Source organism: Dipodomys ordii, unplaced genomic scaffold, assembly GCF_000151885.1.
Source record: "Dipodomys ordii isolate 6190 unplaced genomic scaffold, Dord_2.0 Scaffold151, whole genome shotgun sequence".
In the NCBI taxonomy this organism is placed as follows: domain Eukaryota; kingdom Metazoa; phylum Chordata; class Mammalia; order Rodentia; family Heteromyidae; genus Dipodomys; species Dipodomys ordii.
Genome location: NW_012267367.1, coordinates 5,551,390 through 5,565,824, shown reverse-complemented (window position 1 = coordinate 5,565,824; position 14,435 = coordinate 5,551,390). Strand labels below are relative to the sequence as shown.

At 41.1% G+C, this 14,435-nt stretch overlaps 1 protein-coding gene across 1 annotated transcript; it reads left to right on the top strand.

Annotated features, from left to right (window-relative positions):
* The first annotated feature begins 2,089 nt into the window (after positions 1 to 2,089).
* Utp23 (UTP23, small subunit (SSU) processome component, homolog (yeast)) lies at positions 2,090 to 7,751 on the top strand. Its single transcript, XM_013032217.1, has 3 exons — positions 2,090 to 2,355; positions 5,002 to 5,176; positions 7,243 to 7,751. Exons 1-3 carry the CDS (start codon positions 2,168 to 2,170, stop codon positions 7,627 to 7,629), a joined length of 750 nt encoding a protein of 249 aa, XP_012887671.1. The 5' UTR covers positions 2,090 to 2,167; the 3' UTR covers positions 7,630 to 7,751.
* Positions 7,752 to 14,435: the final 6,684 nt, after the last annotated feature.

Here is a 14,435-nt window from a genome sequence, read left to right as displayed (position 1 = left end):
TAGCACCCGGCTTTTAATGCTTGTTTTGAATCAGACACACGTATTTTAAATAATCACACCAAGAACTTTTCTGCATTTTCTGCAAATACTGGGATCATGTTTTATTTTTATTTTTTTATTATTTATTTATTTATTTATTTATTTATTTATTTTTGTCTGTCGTGGGGCTTGAACTCTGGGCCTGGGCGCTGTCCCTCAGCTCTTCAGCTCAAGGCGAGCACTCTACCACTTGAGCTACAGCGCCACTTCCAGTTTTCTGGTGGTTTATTGAAGATAGGAGTCTCACGGTCTCTTCTGCCCGGGCTGGCTTTGAACGGCGATCCTCAGATCTCAGCCTCCTGAGTAGCTAGGATTACAGGCGTGAGCCACCAGCACCTGGCGTGGGATCATGTTTTAATAAACACCATGCTAATAGAAAACTCTACTTAAAACTTAACAAGCACCATTATAAGCTGTTTTTGTAACAAGGTTGTAGATGTGCAAATTTGCAGTGTCATATGAAGAAAGATCGAATTGTAGTTTAATAAACTAAATAATAACAATGTAGACTATAACTCGAAGCTATAGTGCTGTGCCACTTTTTTTTTTTTTAAACAGAACATAGTTAAGGAACTGGTAGTTAAAATGAGGTAACAGATGTGAGCTTTTTTTAAAAAAAAGTTTTAATTAAAATCGGTGTGGTATCATTTCTCTGTGGTGGAAATACAACCAGTGTCAAGATTTTGAATACAGGAATAAAGAGAGAATTCAAGTTGGAAAATATGGAGCAATTAAATTCAAGGATGATGATTCCAACTCTTTAATATTTTTTCATGACTTCCAATTTTAAATTTATTTGCAGTTAAATGAAAGCAGCCATCTAAGCAACGTGCTGAAACACATTAAAAAAGATGTTAGTTCCCATTTCATAAACCTATAAATTGAAATAAAACCCCAAATGCAAACAATACATTTCAATCACATTGTAATTCATTTTTCTGTGAGAGTTTTCTTCAATCTTAGCCAAAATTAGATCTGGGACAGATTCCAGGCCAAGACAAAAATGTAAAATTCTATACTCGTCCCTCCTTCGGCTATTTTTCTCAAAGAGGATACTCTGCAGTCAAACAAACTCAAAATTCGGATTTATTCTCTTTATTAATTAAAATGACCAATTAAATCTTAAGCCATAAATCAGGTGTACATCTATATTCCTGTCATTAGCCCAGGACATAGTTTTCCCATGTCAGAAACTACAGACATTAAGGGGGGAAAAAAAAGAGTCCTTAAGTTAGGTACCAATGGTTCAAGCCTGTAATCCTAGCTACTCAGGAGGCCGAGATCTGAGGATCAAGGTCCAAAATCAGCCTAGACAGGAAAGTCCACGAGATTGCTATCCCTAATTAACCACCCCAAACACCAGAAGTGGAGCTGTGGTTCATGGACAGCACCTAGGCCCTGAGTTCAAGCCCCAGGACTGGAACCAGTTCCACGGACCGACTCAACCACCTAAGGTTAGCAGCAGAACCGGGCAGCGAGCTCCGATTCTGGGTCCGGACAAACGTCACCTCTGCGAGTTCTCTCCCAAGTCTCGAGTGGACACGAGGGTCTCAAGATGAGGGGCGGATCCTGTAAACTGACTTCTGGCTCGGGAGGGAGTCCGCCCTGGTGGGGAGCAGAGGCCGGCGACCCGAGGCCGCGGCCCCACAGACAAACCACAGCGCTCGAGAAACGAAAAGCAGCCAGGACAAACCTCCAAGATTGGGTCCTCTCCTTCTCTCTCTTGGGAATTACCACCATTAAAGGAAACAATATAGGAGAATGCCTGGGACAATTAAGGCTCCACATCACCGCGGACCGCTCTCACACGGCCGGCCTCTCAGAGACTGCTTCGTGCCGGGTGGCAGCGCGCGCAGTGTTTAAGTCAGACGCACGGCTGCGCATGCGCACCCCTGGCCGACTCGTTTCCCGCGCAGAAACAAAGCTCCGCCTCTGAGAGAGCCCGCCCCTAAAAGGGGCGTAGAGAGCCCAGCCAGTGCCGGGTCTGGGAACGACGTACCCCGGAGCCCAGGTCTGGGAAGTGGAGGCGTTTACTTCCGGGGCCCAGAGCTGTTCATTTCCGGAATAAGCCGTCGATGCCGGGCTCGCCGCCTCCTGGTTTGGTAGCGCCGGTCCAGATGAGTTGGCCATGAAGATCACCAGGCAGAAACACGCCAAGAAGCATCTTGGCTTCTTTCGCAACAATTTTGGAGTCCGCGAGCCGTACCAGATCCTGCTGGACGGCACTTTCTGTCAGGCGGCGCTGAGGGGCCGCATCCAGCTGCGGGAGCAGCTGCCCCGCTACCTGACGGGGGAGACGCAGCTGTGTACCACCAGGTGGGCCCGGGCCTGGGGTGCGGACGGGCGTGGTGGGCCCGGGCCTGGGGTTCCGACGGGCGTGGTGGAGCCCGGGCCCGGGGTGCGGACGGGCCAAGTGGAACGCGGGCCTGGGGTTCCGACGGGCGTGGTGGGCCCGGGCTTGGGGTTCCGACGGGCCCGGTGGAGCCCGGGCCTGGGGTTCTCGCGGGCACGCTTGCTCACATAGCCCCGCCTACGACGCGGAGCTGAGGGGGAGCTGGGGACGTCCTGCACACCTGTTCACTGTGGTCCTGTGACACCTTTGATCCCCAGATAAAGAAGTCACGATTGAAGACTTAAGAAATGTGCACATGTGTTCTCCATGTTGGCAACTGGCCACTAAGGATAAAACTTAGCAGGATAAAATCCCTGCCCAGGACACCTGTGAAGTGCCCCATCAGCCTAAAATGGGTGTGCCCTAATGTTTCCTCCACTTCATCTACTGGAAAGTACATGTAGGATGGAATAGCGCCAGGGATAAGAGGGAGGAGAGCTTGTAGAATGTTCCCCAGAGGAGGTATTATTTCATCCTGCTCATTTATTCAGTTGTACGGTGATATTTTGAAGATGTCTTGATCAAATGGAGGTGTAGAATGCCTGGGAAAGAGATTACACTACGAATTACAAAAATGAAAGCAAGGCGTAGGTAGAAGGAAGTGAAATCATGAATGACAAGAAATTTGGTGCCTTTTTTTTTCACTGTAGAGTAAGTATACTTATTCTTGCAAAACAAATTAAAATTACGAGTGGCATGCCACTACCATTACTAAAGAGTAGCCAGTTAACATGTACCAGTTAACATATACTCTTATTGCCCATCCATTTCTTTACACACATGCAGTTTGTGTTTTTTTTAGGTGTACGGTTAGAAATGACTAAGGAACTTTATTAAAATATTAATGCAGGAGGAGAACATGGAAGTGCGAAACAGTAATCCCAGCTACTTAAGAGGCAGAGATCTTATAAGGATTTTGTTTCAAGGTTAGGCCACAGCTAGCAAAGAGTTAGCAAGACCTTATCTTAATAAAGAAGCTGGACATAGTAGCTTGTGCTTGTCATCTCGGCTACATGAAGCTTAAGTAGAAAGATTGCAGTCTAGTTACACTTGGACAAAAACAAAACAAAACCCAGGAAACAAAAATAACAACAAACCAAGGGAGCCTCTACCTGAAAGATAACAAAAGTAAAATGCCTTGGAGAGAGGCTCAAGTGCTAGAACTCAGGCCTTGCATACAGCAAGCCTGAGTTCAAACTCCCAGTATTGCCACAAAAATAATAAAAGCTGTTCGTTCATGCCTATGCTTCATACTACTTGGAAGACTGAAGTAGGAGGTTTTCCATCTAAGGCTTGCCCCAGGGCAAAACCAGATACCCTATTTTAAAAACTCTCAAAGTAGGGCACTTACTAGCAGAAATGAGGCCTGAGTTCAGTCCCTAGGCGGGGAAAATGTTTTACTATACTTGTTTCTTTATATTTTTGAGTTTTGGCATCTATGAATTCAACCAATTGCAGATAGAAAACATTTGAGGAAAAATTGCATTCTTCTATACTAAACTTGTAGAGCCTTTTTGTTTTTTTTGCTGTCATTCCCCCCCAAATGTAGTAAAATAATGATTACATAACATTTACGTCTTGTGAGGTATTGAGAATCCAGAAATGGTTTAAAGTATGTAGGAAAAAGTTCATTTCATATCTAGCAGCCCTAGATTTGGTTATCAGTGGGAATCCTAGCGCATATCCTCCAACTTACTGGAGAGATGACCATATTTGGTCTACAATATAATATAGGAGTGTGAAAAGAGCTAGAAATTATTACCATTTAAAATCACATTGACAGTATGATCTTGGTAGTTTATATCCAAGTAAATTCTTATACATGAGACTGAGAAACATTGGATTATATACAAATGAAATGCAGATTAAAAATAAATTGTGATTGTGTTTAAACAATTTGACATGACAAGAATTTTTTTTTTCTTTTCTGAATTGAATATATAATGAATGAATACCAAATTGAATTTGAAATAGAAGCTTGTTACATGGTCTGGGCATGAAACCTGTTGTCAAATAAGTAATGTCTCAGTGATAGCATTTAATGCTTGAATTTGGTCATGTTTTGAAATCTCTCAGAATGAAGTGCTCTAAAATAATGGTATTTTTAAGATTAGTTGCCTAATTTAATGGGTTATTTTGAAGTTAAAGAAGAATGCATATAAGCAATTTGTATGCTGCCTGGCGCTCAGTAAATTTCTCTTAGTGCATACATTTTTCAAGTCTTTTAAAAGTATAATGGGAGGCTGGGAAGGTGGCTCAGTGGTAGAGTGCTTGCCTTGCATGCATGAGACCATGGGTTCGATTCCTCAGCACCATATAAGCAGAAAAAGCTGGAAGTGGTGCTGCGGCTCAAGTGGTAGGGTGCTAGTCTTAAGTTGAAGAGCTGAAGGACAATGCCCAGGCCCAAAGTTCAGATACCACAACCGACCAAAAAAAAAAAAAAAGATGGCTGTCATCAAATTCAAATTATAGTCCTGTACATTGAAAAATCTTGAGTATTTTATTTTACACTTGTGTTATGTAAATGAAAAATATGCTTGTGAATTGCTAATAGCATTTTTTTCCCCCAGGTGTGTGTTGAAGGAGTTAGAAACATTGGGAAAGGACTTATATGGGGCAAAACTCATTGCACAGAAATGCCAGGTTCGAAATTGTCCCCATTTCAAGAACTCAGTGACTGGATCAGATTGTCTGCTTTCCATGGTGGAGGAAGGGAATCCTCACCATTATTTTGTAGCAACCCAGGTAATGTTACTTTCAACACTACAAATCAGTATTTTCTGTGTATTGCTTCATGAGCTATTTATAATCAGAAAAAAGGGTAGGTAGAGTGATTTGTTAGTATTTTGATGTAAAAAATTGAGATCATTAAATTGCAGTCAATAAAAATCAGTTGTTACTTAAGAATTAAGGAAAGACCTGAGAACATAATTATTAGTGTTATTATTATTATTAGCTTATGCTTGATTTACAGGGGGGATTTAATTATTAGGAGGCCACACATGCTTACAGTATATTTCACTCTTGTCAGCTGCCTCTGCATTGGTTTATCCCCTTCCCAAAACACCTTCAGCAGGTTCCATTGTTATGTTTTCATAGTTGGAAATGATCAATTTCAGTTGTATTCAAATTCCTTCTTCTTCCTTGTTTGCCCAGTGTCTTCTAATTAGTACCTGCTTCTCTAACAATCTGTTTCTCTTTTTAAAAACGAGACATTTAGGGCTGGGATGTAGCTCAGTGGCAAAGCACTTGCTGGCGCTTTGTGCAACGTCCTGGGTTCGATCCCCAGTACCAAAATAGAAAAGACAAAAAAAATACAGTTAAAAAAAAAAGAGAGAGACATTTATCATTCAATGTGATTATTTGTTTTAGAGTTCTCAAGGGAAGATGAGTAAAGCAAAGATTTTCCTTTTTATATTCATACCTGTTTTTCACTTTTCAATAATACTGTTTCAAAAATTCAGGTTTCATGATCGTAAAGACTGTAGAACTGGTCTGGAACATTGCAAATTTTAAATGTTTGAGAGACAAAAGACTCTTGGAGATGATGTTAAGAAGTTCACATAAATGTAGGAGTCAGAGACTGAGAGCATGAGACCAGCCCAGGCTAAACGTTAGTGAGACCCCATCTCAACAAACAAGCTAAGTATAGGTGGTCAAGCTAAGTGTGTGTGTGGGGTCATGTCTAATCCAAACCAGGAGAACTATTTCCATCCAAGCCTAACTTAGGTGAAAATAAGAGACCATTGGTAAGTACTGATGGCTCACACCTATAATCCTGGTTGATTGGGAAGAATGTACACATTGATGTAAAATGCCTTTCAGATTAACAGCTGAGTGCAGTGCCATGTGCCTGTCAGCCTAGCTATGTGAGAGTTGAAATGGGGAGGACTGCATTTCCAGATCAGCCTGGGCAGAAAAGTCCACAAAATTGTATCACAGTGGAAGAAGCTGGGTGTGGTGGAGTGAACTTGTCATCCCAGCTACAACAGGAAGCCTAAAATTGACACTTAGAAGTCTAAGCATGTTTCGTAGGCAGGAAACAAAAATAACTGGTACAAAAGAGTCTGGAAGTGTGGCTCAACATTAGAGCACCTGCTTAGTAGGAGTAAGACCTGAATTCAAGCCCCATACTGAAAAAAAAGGAGTAGGGCTGGGAAGGTGGCTCAGTGGTAGAGTGCTTGCCTTGCATGCATGAGGCCCTGGGTTCGATTCCTCAGCACCACATAAGCAAAATGAAAAAAGCTGGAAGTGGTAGAGTGCTAGCCTTGAGCTGAAGAGCTGAGGGACAGCGCCCAGGCCCAGAGTTCAGGCCCCACGACTAGACCTAAAAAAAAGAAAAAAGAAAAAAAAGGAGTAAGACCCTGTGAAAAATAAGAGCAAAAAGGCTGAAGGTAGATCAAGTGGTAGAGTTCAAACTCTCAAGCCATCAAAAATTAAGTTTGTGTACAAACAAGATTTGCTCAGGTATACTCAAGGAAAATTGCACAGCAATTTTACGCTAAGGTTAAATTGCATCTCAACAAAGCTTAATCTAGAATTTGAGTCAGCTAATCCCTGCTTTCTATTTCTTCTGACTCTTCCTCTTTCTTCCTTCTTTCTGAAAAACAGAATAGAAACAAGGGAAACCTCACGCATTTGTGTTTGTATTAGTTTATAATTCATAGTACCAGAATGTAATAAGCCCCATTTGCACTGCTGATCTGAGAGAAAATCTGTGATCTTTTTTAATACTGCTCTCCTAAAGTTCTTAATTTAAGACATCCTAATTAATGTATTTGAGCCAGATTATCCCATTTTTTTTTCAATAGGATCAGAATTTATCTGTGAAGGTAAAGAAGCAGCCTGGAGTGCCTCTCATGTTTATTATTCAGAATACTATAGTCTTGGACAAACCTTCTCCCAAAACAATTGCCTTTGTAAAATCTGTCCAGTCAGGTCAGCTTGTCTCCGTGCATGACAAACAAAATATCAAGCAGCTCAAAGAGGAGCAAGGTTTAGTGAAAAATCCTGAACAGAGAAGAAGAAAAAAGCGCAAGAAAATAAGTGGCCCCAATCCTCTTAGCTGTTTGAAGAAAAAGAAAAAGGTCCAGGACTCAAAATCACCTGCTTCTGACAAGAAAAGGAAAAGGAAAAGGATCCGCAACAGATCTACCTCCAAAGTACTTTCTGAGAAGCAGAATGCAGAAGGACAATGAAATGACTGACTTAGATACATTTAAGACTTTCAGATGAGAAAAGTGAATTTAATTTTGGGACTGCAAAGAAGTATTTATGAGGAAAAATTATAAAGTTATTTTATAAACAATTATAGTCTATATGTTTTTGGTTAAAATTACTTCTAAAATAAAAATCATTTGCTTTAACGTGATAGAGTTGAATTTTTCTTGTATTTTGGAAGTTGTTTCTCAGTAAAATTGTCTTGTGCCACTCCCAAACATATATAGCTTTAAAAAATCAAACAGTTCTAGTCGATATAAGCCAATAAAAAGTAAATAAAACTAATATACTATCAAGAACAGAGGAAAAAAAACACAACAGTTATAAGCTGGGTTTGGTTGCTTCAGCCTTAATATTAGCTACTTGGGAGTCAGAGATCTGGAGAATCACTTTGAGCTCAGCCTTGACAAAAAGTATGCCTTTGTAAAGTCAACCAGGGATTTGGCATGATGGCTTGTGCTTGTCATCTTAGTTACATGAGTAGTATAAGTAGGACAGTCACAGTCTCTGCCAGCCTGATGAGCGTAAAGTGAGAACCTATAACCAATGCAGGTAGGGCTGGCATAACTCAAATGGTAGAGCAATCTGTGATTAAATGTATTATTGTACTATCTTGTTAGTTATTTTTTGTGCTGGTCCTGGGGCTTAAACTAAGGACCTGGGTACCGTTCCTGAGCTCTTTTGCTTAAAACGTGCAGTCTACCACTTGAGCCATAGCTCCACTTCCAGCTTTTTGCTGGTTAATTAGCAATAGTCTCATGAACTTCCTTGCTTGGGCTGATTTCCAACTGCCATCCTCAGATCTCAGTCTCCTGGGTAGCTACATTTGCGGACATGAGCCACAAACACTTAGCTCTATCTTGTTGTTTTTGAAGTTAATAACCTCATTTTCTTTTGGCAACTAACGTAAATTTTAGCCACATTTTCCAGTAACACTGTAAAGAGCCCCACTGTAATTTTCAATACAGTCATAGCTATCATATAATATCAGGTCATCCTACTACTAGATTTGTTCTGTTTTGTTTTGGTTGGTCATGAGGCCTGAACTTGGCCTGGGTGCTGTCCCTCAGCTCTTCAGCTCAAGGCTAGTGTTCTACCACTTGAGCCACAGAGCCACTTCTTGCTTTTTGTGCTTATGTGGTGCTGAGGAATCGAACCCAGGGCCTCATGCATGCAAGGCAAGCGCTCTACTGCTGAGCCACCTTCTCAGCCCTCCTACATGTTTTTGTGGATTCCTGTATCATCCAGTGTAAAAAAGATTTTCTGCTGAATGTGTTGCTTACCGTCTGTCAACTAGGTACTTGTCCTTATCCAGAGAACTTTATCAAATTAATTTCCTAGAATCTTCATTTTATTCTCTGTTATTTTCTTGCTGTAGCAGAGCATAGAATATCTAGGAAACACTTGTTGTTGGTCATGGAGCTTGAACTCTGAGCCTGGGTGGGTGCTGTCCCTGAGCTTTTCAGCTCGAGGCACTACCACTTCAAGCTCTACCACTTGAGCTACAGTGCCACGTCTGATTTTTCTGGTTAATTAGAGATAAGAGTCTCATGGCCTTTCTTGCCTGGGCTGGCTTTGAAATGTGATCCTCAGATCTCAGCCTTCTGAGTAGGGATTACAGGCATGAGCCACTGGTACCTGGCAGAACAGTGATTTTTAATGAGTTCCACTAGAGTGTCATGATTATATGTGAAGAAAATGATTCTTAGATGTGAGACAATTTAGACAACTATAGAAATGTCATTCTCAGTTGAATTCAGAGCTGTTTCTTGATTTCAAACTGGAATTACAGCTTAATACTTGAGAGTACACATAATGGTTTTATGTGGCAAACCATAAGGTAGTGTTTGAATGATAATATCATGTTCTCTTAGATTCTTGACACATTTTGGGGGGGGGAGGAATTCCGGTCGTGGGGCCTGAATTCTGGGCCTGGGCGCTGTCCCTCAGCTCTTCAGCTCAAGGCTAGTGCTCTACCACTTGAGCCACAGCACCACTTCTGGCTTTTTCTTTTTGCTTATGTGGTGCTGAGGAATCGAACCCAGGGCCTCAAGCATGCAAGGCAAGCGCTCTACCACTGAGGCAGCTTCCCAGCCCTGACAAATGTTTTTAAGAAGACAAAGATACTGGGTGGAAAGTGAATATCCTCACACAATTTCTGTGAGGAAAGATATTTGTCAGGAAGGTTAAGAGTTGGGGTTATCTGATCAAATGTCAAAGAGATAAAGCAAATGAAATGTACACTAATGACAGTTACTGAGTGTTTTCTGATTGCTTATTAATAGTGTCCATGAATTAGAATGGAGAGAAAACTAGTGTTTCTGCAGGAGTTAAAAACTATAAAGTGTATTTTTTTTTTCTGGTCGGTCATGGGGCTTGAACTCTGGGCTTGGGCACTGTCGCTGTGCTCTTCACCTCGAGGTGAGTACTCTACCAGTTGAGCCACAGCACCACTTCCGATTTTCTAGTACTTTACTGGAGATAAGAGTCTCACAAACTTTCCTGCCCAAGCTGGCTTTGAATCGTGATGCTCAGATCTCAGCCTCCAGAGTAGCTAGGATTACAGGCGTGAGCCACCGGCACCCAGGTTTAAAGTGTATTCTTATATTAAAAATATTTGTATCTTCCTCATAGAAACTTTAAAAGGTATTTTAGCAAAAGAATCTCATATCAGGATACATTCATTGGTGAATGGGACATGTATGAAAGCAATACTAAACGGTTCTCTTCACAGAATTTGGTGGAGGGAGTCAGCAGATTGGGCATAAGATCATAACTCATAAGTTTAGAGGAAATGTTGAAAACTTGATTTAGAGAATAACTAACTACTGGCTATTTTGTGTGTATACAGTTTTGAACTCTGAAAAGTTGCCATTCTGAAAAAAAAGGGGCTTTTTTGAAGACAACTTTCATGAACACTCATACTTCTTGTGAAAAGAAGTGCTCGCAGTTGTGTTCAAGCAGTATTCAGTATTTTCTACCTCTTTACAGCTCTGTAGCCATTTTCATCTCTCAAGCATGTAAATGAAAAGTAAAAGTCATTTCAGCTCAACTTTGGATCTGCAATTTCAAAGATGAAATGATTTCTCCCTATGCAAGACTTATGGGAACTTGAACTCAGGGCCTGGACTCTGTCTCTGAGCTTGCTTCTTTTGCTCAAGGCTAGCCCTCTATCACTTGAGCTACAACTACACCTCTGTTTTTGTTTTTGTAGTTTAGTACATATAAGAGTCTCACAGCTGGGCGCTGGTGGCTCACGCCTGTAATCCTAGCTACTCAGGAGGCTGAGATCTGAGGATCGCGGTTCAAAGCCAGCCCGGGCAGGAGAGACCGTGAGACTCCTATCTCCAATAAACCACCAGAAAAACCGGAAGTGGCGCTGTGGCTCAAGTGGTAGAGCACTAGCCTTGAGCTGAAGAGCTGAGGGACAGCGCCCAGGCCCAGAGTTCAGGCACCACGACTGGACCCCCCCCCCAAAAAAAAGATGCAATATAAACTTCAATTCAGCAACTAACTAATCTATGATATTTATCTTCCATACTCAGTTATATGTGGGTTTGGGAATGAAGGGATGGAAGAAGGAGCAATTTCTTTTACTATGGCATTTTACAACTCTCTTAGAGAATTTTTGCTTTCTTCTCTCAAGACCTTGAGCTCTGCTGATTTGAGGAATTTGTTCCCAAAGGAGGAATATGTCGACCAAGAATACAACAATAATTCCGTTGATTTGGGAAGTGATATTACCTGTAGTTTGTTTGGGGTTGATTATACTTCTGAACCAATAGCCAAAGAAGGGAGTTATTGTACTGACAATGATTGATTCCTTTTTCCAGGAGAAAACTGGCTTGCTCCTACAGGATTACCTACAAAAGACTACTTCTGGAATCTAAGAGAGTCTCTAAGATGTCTAGAGTGTGTCTTTTTCTTTTTTCTCCTAGTTCCAAAAGCTTTATTGGTAAATATGCTTTGAAAAGATCCATGGTATCATTCTGTCAGTGAAATGACGAGCTGGGTTTAGGGACTTGGCTGTTGCTAAAGGTGACCAGTGTCACCTGCAGTGTCCACTTCCATTCATAGATCCAGTCATGTGAGCAAGACTTCTAATCAACCAGTCCTTCAGGCTTAAACCATAAGCTGATTTAGCTTCTCAGCACCTTTTACTGAGTCACAGCCATGAATGATGTTTCTGCCCACTTGCATGCAGAAGTCCCCTCCAATGGTGGTGCCTGGCTTAGAATCTGCTGGACTGGTTTCTCCAAGCATCACCTGTTCATTCACCCCCTCCTAGACAATGGTTATCATGGGCCCAGGGTTCATATATTTCACCAGCCCTGGGAAGAAAGGAGGTCTTTCAGGTCAGTGTAATGCTGCTTCAGGTGTTGCTCAGAGGCCTGCAGGAGCCTCATGGTCACCAGGCAGAATCCCTTCTGCTCGTAGAACCTGGTGCTGTCACCCAACAGGCCATGCTGCACGCCTGTCGGGCCTGAGGATGGTGATGATGATGGTACAGTCCAGGTTAGCGATGGCTCTGCAGGGCCAGAGCTGTGTTCCGGGCGGCTGGCTGGGGTAGGGAATCCTGGATCCAGCCTAGTGTGTCTATGCCCCATGGAAAATGTTAATAGAAAACTAAAGGAGGAAGAACTAGTGGGTATTCACCGCCTTTCTGGAGTGAAGGCTTGTTTTACCTCACCAATTAAAAAATAAATGAGGTTAGGGCTAAGGTCAAAGGAGACACGGAATGGGTCATTACAGCTGTCAGCCATCTAGATGGCACCCAAAGATTTTTGCGTTTTCATGTTCATAAGGTTGTGTATCTACTCTGTTACTAAACAGACAGACCTCTTTCATAAATATTCTATTAATTTGGAAATTGGTGGTGTGTAACTTCTGATATGGACTGTAAAATGTGTCAGCTTCTGTTATCCAGAGAAGAAAGAAATCAGGCAAAAATCACATGGAAGCATTGTTATCTTTAAAAAAAATTAGGAAAAATGGTTTCAATCTTTACCATCCCTCCAAAGCCTTGCTAGTTATGGAGGTCAAAACACAAGCCACAGAATGAATGAAAATATATATGACAAGAGACTCGTCTCTAGAAAATACAAAGACTTATTGCAGGTCAACAGTAAAAAAGCAATACATAACAAATGGGAAAGGATGTGAATAGGCATTTCTACAAAGAAATGTACAAATGACTAATAAGATATGAACATGCTGGACCTTATTAGGCATCAGAGAAATGGAAAGCAAAAACAGTGAGTTGTCATGTTGTCCCTGGTAGGATGGGTATCACAGACAGAAAAGAGCAAGTATGGGGAAAGAGGCAGACAAACGGAAACTCTCAAATGTAGCTGATGGGATGGTAAGCTGGTGCTAGTGGTTTGAAAAACAACCTGGCAGATTTTCAAATAGTGAAACAGAATTACCACATTGTGCAACAAAATTCACTCTATCCAAGAGACATGAAAAGAGATGTTCACATAAAACCTTGCATGAAAATTAATGACAGAATTATTAGTAATGTCAAAATCTGGAAACAACCTAAATGTCCGTTAACGGATGAGTGGATAAACAGAAGATGACACAATGGAATAGAATTTACAAAAAAGGGAAATGATTTGTGCCTGTAATTTTGTACGATGGTTATACCTGCAAGGGCAAAGTTGATTAAATTTGTAATTGAAACAAACCAGTAAGAAAGATCAAATATTGTATGGTCGCCTTTATGTAAAATGTCCAGAACAGGCAAATCTATAGTCAGAAAGTAGATCAATGGAATGGAGAGGGGTGTGATTGGCATTGTAGTATCTTTGGAGGGTATTTGAAATCCTATAAAGTTGATTGCAATGACTTATATACAACAATATGAATAGATTAACAGCCAATGCATTTGTATAATTTCAATGAGTGAACTGTGTGTTAGATTAATTACATCATAATAAAGGTGGTAAATAAAAAGTGTTGTATCCTGGGCTAGGGACATGGCTCAAGTGGTTGAGTACCTGCCCAGCAAACTTGAATCCCTGAGTTTAAATCACTGTACCATAAAAAATGCATGTATTCACAGTAATCATATTACACAGTCTTATAAATTATTCAAGTCACCAAGCAGAGTAAATAAAATATCCTTTGGTCCTTACTAGAGAAGCAAAGAACACGTATGCAACTGTTTGCATACATTTTTGATTTTTTGTTTTCCAAGGGAAAAGAAAGCAGAATTTGCTGACAAGATAGCAAGGTGCTAATATTTCATTTCTTCTCCTCGTATGTGTTAATCTCAGATGGCTCTCTGCCAGCTTGCTAATATACTCTGTCCACCACCTGATGCAATCAGAAAGCTGCCATCTGTTCCTTTTAGTTGCCAAAATGTTGCAGATTACCCACAGGTAGTAAATGGTGAAAACATAAATTTGCTAAACATTCCTCATCTTTCACAACTATTTTACAATGATGTTTTGATCAATTTAATGTGAAAATGATAATTCCCATGTGAGATAGTGTTTTGATTTCCAAAACTGAATTAGCAAATATATATCTTTTTACATGGAGAACAACTCGTGAACAGAGTGCAACTTAACTCACTGAAGCAGCTACAAGTTTCCCATTCAGAAAGAGTAGGACCTCAAAGGAAATGTCTAACTGAAGTCTAGAAGACCTAATGTTTGTAGCTAACATGGACTGTCCCTATCTGAGGGCTATCAGGAAGATGGGCATCCATGGCAAGGCAGGTAACAGCTGTGATCTTGACCACTCTGAATTTTTATGTCTCATTATCCTTTCCTGA